General features: G+C 39.3%; 4 protein-coding genes across 6 annotated transcripts; 2 read left to right on the top strand and 2 right to left on the bottom strand.

The window, feature by feature from the left end:
• The first annotated feature begins 89 nt into the window (after positions 1 to 89).
• Positions 90 to 3,151, top strand: LOC137601815 (apoptosis-associated speck-like protein containing a CARD). 2 transcript variants are annotated; one of them, XM_068324242.1, is made up of 4 exons: positions 90 to 470; positions 1,630 to 1,668; positions 2,002 to 2,049; positions 2,451 to 3,151. In XM_068324242.1, the coding sequence occupies exons 1-4, from the start codon at positions 218 to 220 to the stop codon at positions 2,708 to 2,710; spliced, it is 600 nt and encodes a 199-aa protein (XP_068180343.1). In that variant the 5' UTR covers positions 90 to 217; the 3' UTR covers positions 2,711 to 3,151. The 2 variants fall into 2 exon arrangements, with proteins under 2 accessions (XP_068180343.1, XP_068180342.1); XM_068324241.1 differs by having other exon boundaries at positions 1,999 to 2,049.
• Positions 3,152 to 4,366: 1,215 nt separating this feature from the next.
• On the top strand, positions 4,367 to 6,314 carry dnajc28 (DnaJ (Hsp40) homolog, subfamily C, member 28). Of its 2 annotated transcripts, none has more exons than XM_068324019.1 (2): positions 4,367 to 4,463; positions 5,136 to 6,314. In XM_068324019.1, exon 2 carries the CDS (start codon positions 5,149 to 5,151, stop codon positions 6,307 to 6,309), a length of 1,161 nt encoding a protein of 386 aa, XP_068180120.1. In that variant the 5' UTR covers positions 4,367 to 4,463; positions 5,136 to 5,148; the 3' UTR covers positions 6,310 to 6,314. The 2 variants fall into 2 exon arrangements, with proteins under 2 accessions (XP_068180120.1, XP_068180121.1); XM_068324020.1 differs by lacking the exon at positions 4,367 to 4,463 and adding an exon at positions 4,496 to 4,877.
• Positions 6,315 to 6,614: 300 nt separating this feature from the next.
• LOC137601681 (potassium voltage-gated channel subfamily E member 1-like) lies at positions 6,615 to 8,131 on the bottom strand. The gene is made up of 3 exons (XM_068324021.1): positions 8,034 to 8,131; positions 7,560 to 7,694; positions 6,615 to 7,071 (listed from the first exon to the last, which is right to left on the bottom strand). The coding sequence occupies exon 3, from the start codon at positions 7,041 to 7,043 to the stop codon at positions 6,624 to 6,626; it is 420 nt and encodes a 139-aa protein (XP_068180122.1). The 5' UTR covers positions 7,044 to 7,071; positions 7,560 to 7,694; positions 8,034 to 8,131; the 3' UTR covers positions 6,615 to 6,623.
• Positions 8,132 to 8,351: 220 nt separating this feature from the next.
• Positions 8,352 to 12,060, bottom strand: si:ch211-225p5.8 (uncharacterized protein LOC555567 homolog). The gene is made up of 5 exons (XM_068322937.1): positions 11,745 to 12,060; positions 10,791 to 10,957; positions 10,411 to 10,645; positions 9,239 to 9,398; positions 8,352 to 9,061 (listed from the first exon to the last, which is right to left on the bottom strand). The coding sequence occupies exons 1-5, from the start codon at positions 11,785 to 11,787 to the stop codon at positions 9,016 to 9,018; spliced, it is 651 nt and encodes a 216-aa protein (XP_068179038.1). The 5' UTR covers positions 11,788 to 12,060; the 3' UTR covers positions 8,352 to 9,015.
• Positions 12,061 to 13,466: the final 1,406 nt, after the last annotated feature.

The raw sequence follows: 13,466 nt of genomic DNA, 5'->3' as shown, positions 1-13,466 counted from the left end.
AAATTCCCGCGGCCGTGGATAAAATAAGCCTTAACTCATTCACTTTCACCAAATGTCGCGATATTTCCCACAGCCCAACAGGAACGACAACGGAATTTGGCGGGATTAACGCAGTTAGGCGGTGTTGAGTGTTTCCGAGGTGTAATAAAGGGGATTACAGGATACTTTTTCTTTTTAAAAAAAATAATCATTATTATTTATTTTTATTTTTTCATAAATGGCACCAAAAACCATCAGAAAAGCAATTGCAGATGCTTTGGAGGATCTATCTAAGTCGGACTATGACAAGTTCTGCTATTACCTTTTGAGCCGAGAGGAAGAACCGAAAGTGCGGCGAAACAAAGTGGAGGATAGAGGTTTCCTGGTGGTGGCCGACCTGTTGGTGAGAACCTTCACGGAGACCAGAGCCTTGGCGATCACTTTGCAGATACTGAGAGAAATTGACTGCAATGAAGTCGCTGACACGCTCGGTAAATGTTATTCATGGTAACTAAAGGCAGAAGTTCTAAGTTTATAGAAGCAGTAATTAGAATAAAACATTATCAACTGCTAATGAAGTTTTAATACACAACCACACTTCCGTATTTATCTTTTGTATGGGCTTGTTTTTCTTATCTTTTCTGCAAAAACACACGAAACACAAAATAAATCGTCATTTAAATATAGTTTTTTGGAACTCCGTGTATGTTAGGTTGTAAGAAATAGTCATTATACTGTAGAGACAAGTTAGTTAATTGAAGGAACACGTTTTATATAATTGGAAAAGTCGTTATATCTTGATAGTAAATGATCAGATTGTGAGAAATAGTTTATTATACGTCATGTCATTGGAACAAATAATTATATTGTAATGAAAGAGTAGGATCTGAGCGAATTTATCTGTAAACAGACCTTACCCTGTGGTAGCAATGAATAATAATTAACTGGTAGTTAACATTAGTCACCTCTGCTAATGAGAGTGAGGTGTATGATCCACATTAGACTATTATTAATTTACATGTTAGGCAAAATTGTAACCAAATAAAGTGAACAAATTCATCCAGAGTCCATATGTTTTCCTGGAAGTGCCTCACAATAAATTTGATTTGTCCTTTACCTGGAATGAAATTTTTGTCAAAATGTACTGACAACTTTGCAAGATATCTTCTTGTCAACTTTTAAAGTCATCATTTTAAACCTGTTGATTCAATACTATATTTAGGTCAAGGTACATAGAATTTGAATGCACTTTGCTGTCCTGCAGAGAAGCAATTTTTTTTTATCCACATAGTTAATAACGCAGCAGGTTGTCTAGTGCAAGTATAATGCAGGAAAATATACTGTACTTTCTGCTCATACTGCTGTTTTGTGGGGCTTTTAGTTTAGTTTTGTACTTACACACATATGACTGTTTTAAGGCAGACTTTCCCATCTTAAGACACATGAACACCATAACATAATAAAGGCTCTGATAGTCAGCACAGGTGATAATCCCAGGTATGCAACCAATCCTGATGAGTCACACATGGAGTCATACTCAAAAGAGTTGTGCCTCTGCTCGTCTTGTCTTGTAACGTTTTCCTGAATATCACATTGTATGTATTTCCTTTTTAAAAATCAGTCTGACTCTATTTCTTCATATTTTCACAGAAAAGGATACGCGTGCCAACTCCTCCAAGCCAGGCTCTGGTGAGTGTTCTTTTATTTTATTTTTTTATACAACACTTGACAGATGAGCTGAGGTGCATTTTTCTTCTGCAGTGCAAACGTGCTCAAACTGTGCATTTGCAGTAATTTATGTATTATTTAGAGCATTTGTTTTGCACACACTCAGCCAATCATTTGGAGGCTACCCCTAATGTTGCCTGAATCATTCATAAAATTGTGATTTGAAAGCTAATCATGGAATCATAAGAGCCATGTTTTAATAATCTGCTGGATGACTGAAAAACAGTTGTTTGCATATTGCCTTGACTAAAAATGCTCCATCAATTTGAATTTTTCCTAAATTTGTTTCAGCAGCAGAATCCTCAGCTGGTGGAAGTGATGGAACTCCCTCTGGAGCTGAAGGTATGCCAACAGGTAGCATGTCACTGATCTGATGAGTACTGTCAACAGTAGCAACACAGGGGTCTCACCTTACACCACAGTGAAAAGGGAAACGTTATCTCTGTGAGTGCAGATGTCACGGACTATAAACAGTTGTTTACATTCATATTTACAAGTCTTTATATGGTTAGTATGACTGAGCAAGTCATATTATTCACATGCCTATTACAATATTATATCCTCTTTGGTTTCTATAACAACAATAAAGAATTGTTATCAGACTCAAATGCTAAAAAACTGAACAACAGAAATCACATTTGAATAATTATAGGACATAATTGATGAATTAATGTTTTTATCTATGTTTAAGTTGTATAACATCACCAAATACTAAAATAACTACATAACTTTTTTTTCCTCAGAGGAGCACTTTGTGGACAAGCACCAATTACAACTGATAAATAGAGTGTACCATGTTTCAAGCCTTTTGGATGAGCTCCTCCAGAAGAAGTTTATCCCTAAAGAGTTTTATAAGGAGACCATGGCTCTACCTACTTCTGAGGCGCAGATGAGGAAGCTCTACCTTGGTCCCCTGCAGAGTACAGCTTGCAAAGATATATTCTACAAGGTCCTTGAGAAAGATAACCCATATCTCATTGAAGACCTCAAAAAGATGAAGTAAAACGCACTTCCAGATCAACCATGCATACATATTCACAAAATGATTTTATACTTTGACAATCCAGAAATATCTATGTAACTTTTCACCTGTTGTTAAAATAGAATAGAATGCCTTTAATGTCATCATGCACAGGTTTGCAACGGCATTTTTAATGACCAGTGTTTTATTCTCAAAGTGCCTTTTATTGTTTAATTAGAACCACACATTTATGTAATTTCCTGCTATGATCAGTCAGGTTCATTTAGTTGATCCATTTTAGAAAGTAGATTCATGAAGCATCTATCAGAGGACCACCTAAGAATGCTGTGGAATATTGCATAATATACTGTATATGCTTGTGTGTGTGTGTGTGTGCGCGCGCGCACTCTATCATGAAAGATTATCTGTAACCAGAATGAGCCAAATCAAAAATGCTGTTAAAAAATGTTGTCTACCTTAATATTAAAATATAATTTTCTTTCTACAGTCTGTGGTTTTTACATCCAGGGGGGGACTAGGGTGTCTGGAAAATTACACGTCAAGCATGTAGAATATAATTAAGAGTCTATACCAGTGTGTTTTTTTTAAAACTGTGTGTCTTTAAATCTGGATCTTCACTAGTTTGGGATTAATTACACATTTTTAATCATTTGTGCAAAACCCTGTGAAGAACAGGATTTTTTTTATTTTTTTTAACTTTTAACAGTTTTACTGGCTGTGGAGTAAAAGTTGATGTGAGCAAAATGTCCTCTATTCCGACATGTCGGACACAGATGTCTGCGCTGTTGGTTCAGTTTCGTTTCCCTGAAACATCTGCCGGGCTGCACCCTGGCTGCTGACGTCATTCATCAGGTGATCACTGTGTGTGTTTACGCCCCCTGGCGGACTGATGCTAAAACAGCGTCAAAGTCCGTTCATGGTGTCATCGCAGGGTTACAGACTCAGTATCGTGAGCTTAATGTCATTTCAGAGGATTTTATACACGTATTTCTGGGATGGACTCACTGCTTTCCATTAGTTTGAGGACTGGCTTTAGTTTGCTGACCTCATGCGGTCATCACCCCCCCGCCTCCCTGGAAAGTTTGACTCCAACATAGTTCACCTGCATCCTCTACCCGCATCTTGATGAAAAAATAGTCCCAAAACACAAGATCCTTCAGGAAGTTGTCCCTGTGAAGCAGAGGAGACTCCGTGAAACAATTTTTAATACACTGAATGGAATGTACTGCAGTGCTGGTGTGTAGAAGAGGATGCTGATGTTGAAACTGAGTGTGAGACAGACTGGAGTTCAACATCTACTTCAAGTCCAGAGTTTTGACTCGACTTCACACTTTCCGCCACCCACTGCACTCTGTGCTCTTTCATCTGGATCTCCATCCCGTGTGCCCAAGGACGAGGTGACCAACACAGCTTCTCTTTGTAGGGGGAGAGGAGGTGGAGTCTGTCTGTCTGTCTGTCTGTCTGTCTGTCTGTCTGTCTGTCTGTCTGTCTGTCTGTCTGTCTGTCTGTCTGTCTGTCTGTCTGTCTGTCTGTCTGTCTGTCTATCTATCTATCTATCTATCTATCTATCTATCTATCTATCTATCTATCTATCTATCTATCTATCTATCTATCTATCTATCTATCTATCTATCTATCTATCTATCTATCTATCTATCGTCTGTCGATCAGTCATCCGTTCCACACGGTGGCGCTGCTACATCTGAAAGCTTTTGGCGGGGGCTAATTAAAGTCACGAAGAAGAAACCCGGAAATAGACGAAGAAGAAAGACAGGTGACCTGTTTTTTCCCCATAGATGTTGATGTTATATGTTGTGAACTTTATCAATATCTTGTTTTTGTGTTTTCGTTATGTTCTCAGACTAGCTTCAAATATCTTCCTCTGAAAACCCGTTTCTTCTGGTTTATCGCTTCTGTTGTTTTCTTTCTAGCCTGCAGTCCTAGTCAGCGCTCAAAGTTGACTAAAAGAGAAAACAAACCTGCTCCACTGTGTGATTCTGACAAAGTTCAAGCTACAAATATTTCCTTATAGATTGTAATAACAGTGTCATTTTTATTTAATCTTAGTATCATGACACGTGTTCCACTTATGTACTGTACTTTTAACATCAATGTTGAGTTTTTAAAGGTCAGGATTAAAGAAAATTCCGGTTTATTATTAAATGTGGTGACTTGCAAGTGGGGAGAGGTGATTTCACTTTTTTTTTTTAAATGTTCTTTTATTTATTTTTTAGCAGACTTTACAGAACAACAGTTGTTGACAACAGATTAATGCTGCATGAACAAGTCAAAAGATCAGCGAAGCTAACTATGTTTCTGTGCTATTTGGTGATTTACTTCATTTGGCATCATTTTTCATCTACTGTAGTAAACGCCGGTACTTTAAACATGTCAGGACTGCCTGTTTGTTGCCTGTTTTTAATAACTTGTCTTTCCTTCTTCACAGCAATGTGACAGAAATGAGTCACATTGTCCACCTCCTGGTTTCCCATGGTGACGTCTCACATGGACGATTTTTGCTCGTCTTGTCTCGATGGTCCCCATTCTTCAGGAAGTTCAGCTCCGATCTCCAGATCCGCCGCAGACTGAAAGAGAGCTACAGGCTTCTGCAACTTCCTGAGGAGGAACACAGCAGTCCCGTACGTGTGAAAGAGGCTTACTTGCATCTGGCCAAGCTTTACCATCCCGACTCTGGGGCTCCGACTGCAGATGCAGTATTGTTTGCTAGGGTTGAGAAGGCCTACCGGACTGTTGTTGCACATCAGAGCAAAACAAGTCAACCTGATCCAGGGGGTGAGGTGGAAGATGAGGAGACTGGAGGTACAGCATTTGCACACAGACACTACCTCAGCTATGACGGTGTGGGCTCAGGCACACCCAGCCAGCGCGAGCGTCAGTATCGGCAGATTCGAGTTGACCGGGCGGCAGAGAAGGTGTTGAACTACCGGCAGAGGGAACATGAGATAGCAGCCGCCGCGGAGGGGGCGCTGGTAGAACGAGACATGCGTCAACGCAGTCGAAAGATCAAGATCACCCAGGCTGTGGAGCGACTTGTGGAGGACCTGATCCAGGAATCGATGGCCCGAGGAGACTTCAGGAACCTGAGTGGAGCTGGAAAGCCCCTCAACAAGTTCGAGCACAATCCATACGCCGATCCCATGACTCACAACCTCAACCGCATCCTCATAGACAACGGTTACCAGCCACCCTGGGTCGTCACACAGCGCGACATCCGAGACGCCGCTGCTCAAATCCGGCATAGGTTATTGGACGGGAGGATCAGACTCAGCGACCCCAGGACCCCCAGAGAGAACAGCCAATGGGAACAGCTGTGTGAATCTGTAGAGGAGGAGCTGACAAAACTCAACAAGATCGTCGACAATTACAACCTTGTTGTTCCGATGCTGAGCATGCAAATGGTTCACTTCAGTTTGTCTCGAGAGATTGACCGTGCTGTTAAAGCAGCTGAGCAGCACAGACTGAACCAGCAAACAGAGAGAAAGAGGGAAAGACAGAGACGGATCGAAGAGAAGAAAAGAGCTAATGCAGTAACCGTGCCAGAACAAACCAAACAAGGACTGATATCTTGGTTAAAGAATTTACTCAATTTGAAATTCTAAAATATTCAGTTCAGCAGTGTCAATGTAGATTTTCTGCTCAAGACATTAGCACCACTTTACCAGTTTTAAGCTACAGTTGTCCGGATGTGCAGGATAGTCTCGGGTCATAACTGAAAGACTGAGCGATCACGGCTGCCAGCTGCAAAATGTGACGAGCTACATGTTTTAACAAAGATCACATAATGATATTAGTTGTTTCTATGAAATTATGCGTCTGACACTAACTTGGTTGCTATGTGACATTAAAAGTTAAATGGCAGTGTTCAAGGAGTTTTTACTTTTCAATCTGGCGAACGTTTGAGTAGCTGAATGTCTTATTCTAATCTGTCAGCTGCTCCGGGGTTGCAGATAACTGTGGGCTCCTTCCCTCCACCTCCATCGCTCGCCGCCTCCTTGTGCAGAGCTAGTGTGACAGCTCTGGACGGAGTCGTGACTTTGGACCAATCATGGGCGATGTACTCGTGGTACGGATCGTGAGCGCCTTCCAGCTTCTTGGAGCGAATGTAACTCAGCATGATGCCAAATGTAAAGAAGCTGAACATGCCAACCACCAGAAGGATGTAGATCATCCCCTGAGACTGAGCTTGGGCCCTGGCGCCTGTCACGTGTTGCACAGCCTGCTGGGTAGTGTAGTTCTGAGGTTTCATTGGCGGAAGTATGTTTGTGTTGTTGAAGCATTTCTGTAGGAAGGAGAGCAGGAGTGACCGCAGCTCAGGGATGTTGATGTCGGACATGGCTGACCTCTGCTGGACGCTCGGTGAACTGCAGCAAGACGCAATGAAAAACAACACCGGGAAAAACATTTTGTGAAATAAAGTAAATATAAGCAAAAAATACAAAACATGATTTTTGAGGTATTGTTGTCTTAAGGTAAGAACTTGGTAAAGTATTTCTATTTAAAAATGTACTTTATTATAATAGAACTCAAGTAATAGGCATTATAATCAAAGGAAATACTGTATTGTAGACTCCATTTTAGTTACATATGTGTCATTAAAAATTATAAATGGAGGATACTCTTGATTACGAATTTGTATTAAGTGACACTTTTGATGTTGTTAAAAGTGCAAAATTGAAAAGTAATCTGTAGTGTTCCTGCCAAACGAAGCTTGAGCAGGATTTATTTTGTCTGATATTTTTGATTTAATTCTGGAGTTATGAGACTGAAGGTGAACCAATAAAAATTATGGTCTCTACACATTAAAGATACATTATAAGTCAAGCTGTATTCTGCAGAAAGAAAAACCTACCGAAATCAGTTCCTGCTGTCACGGGCGTCAACGAGTATCGAACATTTCGAGACGTGTCTCCAGCAGGACCAGAAAGAGCTGCTCCCAGTGGATGGAACAGTACATTCCCCCCTTTCTTAGTCATAAGGCCCACTCCTTCATGCGGAAGAGACAGCCAGCATGTTCAACATGTCAACACATTTAATGAAACAGGAAGGTCACAGGGCAAGGTCACAAGCTTATTGTAACAAGGCAGTGGGGTAGCATGTCTGAAAATATGCCCTAAACTAGTATTATCAGTTGAAAGGAATTGTTATCACCAATAGTCATGAAAATCAGGATTACGGTTAATGTATTTAGGAATATAATATTAAGAATCACATGTCGTCACAGTTTGCATCATCACATACAACACAAGCCTGGTGACCCAGCACTGTTTGAGAAGAGGGGGCTAGGTTGGTTGTATAGTCTCCTAATGAGAAAATAAATACTCACGTTTTACATGAATAATAGCGTGTGCTACGTTTCATGACAGTGTGTTGCTGCATCACGCAGGAGAACAAAGCTGCATTCAGACCGAAGGCAACCGAGACACTTTGCATCACAGCTCAGAGCAGATTGAGTTACAACACAATCACCTCCAAACGTCCTCAAACACACAGCGGTAGTGTGTGTGCATGTGTGCGCATGTCTGTGTGTGCCCAGCTATAGTATTTGCATAAGAAACATGGGCATCTCAGAATACAAGCATAATTCTGTCACAGTGGATCTTTGTCAAAACTATGATTTACAGAAAATTGTTTTAGTTTTTCTCAGTTTGGACAAAAGCGATCTAAAACAAACAAGTTTTGAATAACTTGAACAGACATCACGATCATTAGGTTTATTTTATATTAATAAATTTGCAAAAAAACAAGATTAAGACAGAAAAATTAGAGTAATTAGACAGAAAAATTGCTTGGATCACTATATATATTAAAGATTAAGACATCTGTTGGATCATAGTGAAAACTGAAATCTCTCATTAAATATGTATAAGACATGAGGACAATGGTTCAAAGTCAGTACTCAATTCAATATGCATTTCTGCTCCTGTGAAAAACCTAGAAATCAACATTTTGAAGACTTCGGCACAGAAAACCACACATTTGTTCAAAGCCATTCAATTTTAAAGGCAAATCTGAAAAGAAAGCAGTGCAGAGAGTTTGATGCACAATGAGGAACCATTAGCATGTTTGAAGCTTATCTCTTGCACCTACAGAATTTAAGGTCCTGTTTCTGAAAATTTTATTCAACAACAAAAATAACATTACAATTGCTTTGAAAATCAAAAACCCTGAATATAAGTCTAAGATAATATAAACGTCAGCTCTTATTTACAAGTAAAAACATAAGCTGCACATCCATCTGAGTTTGACCACTGTCAGCCTCTCATACAGTAACTGCCTCTTTGTGTGTTGCTGTTGACTCAGTTGTGTTACTCAAGCTGCACCCCATCACAGCTGTCCTTGGACTCCAACAGCCTGGAAATATAAAAAGATCTTTAGATGCATGAAACAGCTGGAAGACAGTCAATATGACAATATGGAGCGTGTGTTAAAATGAATAATATTATTTAAGACATCCAGCCCAACGTGTCAGTTAAAGGTTTGAATGTTGAGTCTGAATGAATTCCATTTGGCAGGAGTCAAATGACTCACTCCGCTTGAGCTTTGAGAGCTTTCCGGGCGTCCCGGGCTTCGTTCTCCTCAGATATCTTCTTGTAACAGTAGATCAGAATCACAATGAGCCACAGCTGCAGAACCACGATCAGCACATACATCATGATCTCTGAGATGACGGCTGTCAGCTCCCGATTGGCTGGCAGAGAGGAAAAGAGGAGATGGTAATGTGGCGTCAGAGAGGAAATGTGTCCACCAGAATCTCAGTCAACTCTTAAATGTGTGAAAGAAAATTTACCCCTTCACTCAGAAATCATTTCAGAGGTTGAGATAAACCTGAGGCGGTGGTGTTACTTTATAGTGAAATAAATGTACTGTATTATTATGATAATAAAATGTGTGTTTTTACATATTTAATTTATTTTTACATTATTGCAAAACACTAGTTTCTAAGCTATAACAAAAAAATTTATTCTGATAAAAATATGCTATTCACTTTGTTATAATCTGTGAGTTTTAAATAATCCCCATATGATTTTCCCATTCTAACTTGTTTTGACTCACAATAGCTTCAATCTAAGGCCCAGCAAATATAAAATTATTCGATCATTCACATCACGTCAAGATTATCATCATATATGGCAGAATTAATCCACAGATGTAGTAGATTAAAACATCTGACTATATAAAAAAGTTGAAATGATCTCCATCCATCACTTCTGTTCTTGTCTGTACATTGCTCAGAATTTAAAAAAGGGTTTAGGTCATTTTTACCTTCAAAATTAAATTAAAAGTAAATGAGGCAAAATAAATATCATCACTACTGAAAACAATGACATCATCTTCTGCAAACTGGTAAATACTGTACATCCTGTCCATCACGGCACAATATTTTCTATTAGTTTGCATTCACAGCCCTGTTGTGGGCGACGGTGGTCTCTGATGCTGCAGCGGGGGCCAATCAGAGCCTTAGAATGCATGCAGATGTCAGTTTATTCAAAAGCTTCCGGCCTGTTTATTGGGGTGGGTTATTTTAGCAGCGCACATTTAGGATTAACTGGAAAAAGATATTGTGACAACTTCATTTAGAAAAAACAGTTTTGAATATTTGTTTTTTTCTGTTTATTTTATTTGGGCCCAAAAAAAAAAAAAGAGTGTTCCATTCTTAAAATAATTGCCCTCCTGCCCCCTCACAACAGACCTCCTCTTACCTACTGTCACCACACTGAGCTCCACCTCCTTCTCCACAGTGACGTGCTGATCATACTGCGACAGGAGGAGGGTGCGGTGGATGGTGCAGCGATATGTCCCGGTGTCATTGAAGGTGACATTATGAATGTAAATGGCTCCCATTTGAATATCACTGTCTCTTGTCCCGTACCACTCCAGGCGGTCGCTGAAATCACCGTGGAGGATGTCAGCAGTCGGGTGATCATAGTGGAAAATCTGAGAGAAGGGGGAAAAAGGAAACAAATAAGAATTTATGAGTATTCAAAGGAAATAATTTGGAGTATGCACACCCCTTTTGAGATCTCCTGTTCTAAAAAACACTTCTATTCTGTAGTAATATTTGATCCTCTGGGGAACTCACATGCCTGAACTCCTCTTCCCCCACAGGTTTAAAATGCCAGTCCACCGTGGCTCGGGCAGAGACCTCCTCTCTTTTTTTGCAGGAGATACAACCCAGCAGGAAACCCCCTCCTGCCACAGCTTCTGTCATAGAGTCCACCTCCGAACAGCCACCACTGCACTGAGACACTGGTGGGAAAGAGATGGAGGGGATGAGGAGAAGAATACACAGATACGGGGTGGAAGAAAAGAAGGATTCAGCTACACAAAGAGAGAGGAGGCGATGAGGCTAAATAGGGAAAGAGGTTTAAGATGAACTCACTGTGTTAAATTTATGGATAACTATAGTACAAATTCATTCATTCCTTATTACATCTAATGTAATGTGGATATAAAAGATGTCACAGGTCAAATATAATGTGTTAATATAAAAGAATTATGAAAGAAAAGCAGCAAAATAATATGACATATAAAAAGAATTGAAACACAGCAAAATAAAGATATGAAAATAGAATAAATATAAAATTACAGTGAGCGACAGATGTACACAAATTCCAAGTTTAACAAGAAATGTTGGATTGTATTATTAATTAGTAGTATTGATTGTATGGACGAATTTGAATTTTAAGTGACCTTTCAGCCCCACTAAACAGTATTTTTGGAAGGATAATATTTCCTGTTTGTAATAAAAGATTCAGTTTCCGGTTTAAGTTTTTGTTTCACAAGTTTGAATGCTATAGTTTTTACTATTAATTCAACCCTCACAGTCATGCTAAAGCACACGGTGTTCCAAAATGATTAGTTTATAATTTATGGTCTCACTCATGATTAAAATTCCCTTTTTTAATTTAGACCTTTTTCAACTCTTTTATTCATTAAGAAACTTTGAACTAGATAAAATTCTATTTACTGTACTCAAGAAATTCACCAAACAAGAGTTTGTCATAAGTGAACCCATAAATGGCTTCCAACTTACCAAAAAGACTCCACACAACTAAAAGAGAAAAGAGGCAGATCATATCTGTGGTTGAACAAAATGTGGAACTTGATGTAAATTTGCTGGGGAATATCTGCAGAGGTCAAGATGGCATTGCCGACATAGTCATGCTCGATTCCTGGTTAATCCCATGTTCTTCCAGACAAACCAAGTCCACTCTTTAATCCAGACTGTCAATCCATGAGTTTAACACTTCATTTCCCATGGACAAAAAAAACAAAAAACAAATGGAAGCCTCAAAACAAAAATCAACAAAACAAACAAAAAATAAAACCCAGAAATATTTCTTTGCAGTCTTCAAAATCTCTCCTGTAGTCTCTTCAGACTTTAAGGCAGCTATATTTAGAGCGTGTGAATCCAGGAGAGTTGGACTTTGAGACTGTTGTAAGCTGTCAGGAAACCTGAGATGAGGCGACCTGATCCTCCTATAACTACGCAGCATGACCGTCCGAAGTGAGGCTCCAACAAAAATATAATTCATTAGAACGGTTGATTTAAAAAAAAAATTATTGATAAGTTACAGTTTAGTATGTTGAACAGCTGTAAGATTCCATTAACTTTTCTTGGTTTCCTGTCTTCTGCGGAAACATGTTTGGCTTTGGACTTCACAGGAAATGATGTAATTGCTACTGATTTTAAATTATTTTTAGCTGATTTAAATATTTCAAATATGACGATGTGGAATCAAATGATATTAATCAGTTTCATAGTAATTTCTGTCTTTGGGCCTTCATGATCTTAATGTAGCGTTATTATACATTATACATTTGAATTAACTAAAGTGGCGATTGTTGTTTACCTTTGGTTTATCAGTACGTTTCAAGTCAATCGTGTACCACTGAATCATCTACAACCATTCAACACATTTGTTCAGGTATGAAACAGTGTAAAAAGTCATATTCTTTCACTTCTTACCAGTGTTGATGTGTAAGCATATGGATGGACATACAGCCAATGTCAGAAAAACAAGGTCACAGAAGTCAAGGTTGGCAAAACAGACATTGACTGAAGGCCTTGAATTCTGTGTTGAATAATCAGAGATCCACGTTTGCCACAACCTGCATTTTGACGTGAGAAATCTGATATATCATGTCAAAACTTTGCAAAAAAAGGGTGCTGATACAAATAAAAATGGGTGTGCAGTGTGCTTGAGATGCTATAAGCAGTTCTAATCTCTGTGTTTGTGTATTTTCACTACATTTGAGGTCAGGGATGTTGTCATGTGATGTAACTAGATGACACAGCGAGGCACTGATTTTCTGATAAGGGTCCTTGTCTCTTTTAACCTTGAAGTAGCCCGTGAATGACGACAATAAAAATCAGCAAGACCACCCATGAAATGGACATAAATGTGACACGTGAGGGTGAGACAAAGACCTTGGATTTAAACCATGAGGGGGAAACTTCAAGGAAATGTTGACATATGATAAACCCTGTGTGTGTATTTGCTGTGTATGTGGAGGTGGGCTGTTTCGCCACACACACACCACACCACCTTTCTCACTATGCTGGTGATGTTTCTTTTTATTTTTAGCACAGATCAAGTTTCCGGCCCCAGATTCAGCAAGCAGAGGTGGACAGCAACATAACTCCCTGTATCCTGCTGGAGCAGTTTCTTGCCTACGATGCATAAATAACACAGTCCTTGGATCACCGATTTGAAGCGGAGCCAACAAAATGTTGATCACAGGAGGCGGTCGC

The sequence above is a fragment of the Antennarius striatus genome, chromosome 9 (genome assembly GCF_040054535.1).
Source record: "Antennarius striatus isolate MH-2024 chromosome 9, ASM4005453v1, whole genome shotgun sequence".
Classification (NCBI taxonomy): domain Eukaryota; kingdom Metazoa; phylum Chordata; class Actinopteri; order Lophiiformes; family Antennariidae; genus Antennarius; species Antennarius striatus.
The sequence above is the reverse complement of the archived record's forward strand: the minus strand, read 5'-3'. Positions and strand labels throughout refer to the sequence as shown.

Excerpts from the sequence above, each read along its gene's own strand:
- LOC137601681 (XM_068324021.1), bottom strand. The coding sequence starts at position 7,043 with ATGTCCGACATCAACATCCCTGAGCTGCGGTCACTCCTGCTCTCCTTC.
- si:ch211-225p5.8 (XM_068322937.1), bottom strand. The coding sequence starts at position 11,787 with ATGATCTGCCTCTTTTCTCTTTTAGTTGTGTGGAGTCTTTTTG. Across the intron at positions 10,958-11,744 it reads AGTTGTGTGGAGTCTTTTTG|TGTCTCAGTGCAGTGGTGGC; the intron begins GTAAGTTGGAAG and ends CTTTCCCACCAG. Across the intron at positions 9,062-9,238 it reads GCTCTCAAAGCTCAAGCGGA|GCTGTTGGAGTCCAAGGACA; the intron begins GTGAGTCATTTG and ends TTATATTTCCAG.
- LOC137601815 (XM_068324241.1), top strand. The coding sequence starts at position 218 with ATGGCACCAAAAACCATCAGAAAAGCAATTGCAGATGCTTTGGAGGAT. Across the intron at positions 471-1,629 it reads TGAAGTCGCTGACACGCTCG|AAAAGGATACGCGTGCCAAC; the intron begins GTAAATGTTATT and ends ATATTTTCACAG. Across the intron at positions 1,669-1,998 it reads CTCCTCCAAGCCAGGCTCTG|CAGCAGAATCCTCAGCTGGT; the intron begins GTGAGTGTTCTT and ends AATTTGTTTCAG.
- dnajc28 (XM_068324019.1), top strand. The coding sequence starts at position 5,149 with ATGAGTCACATTGTCCACCTCCTGGTTTCCCATGGTGACGTCTCACAT.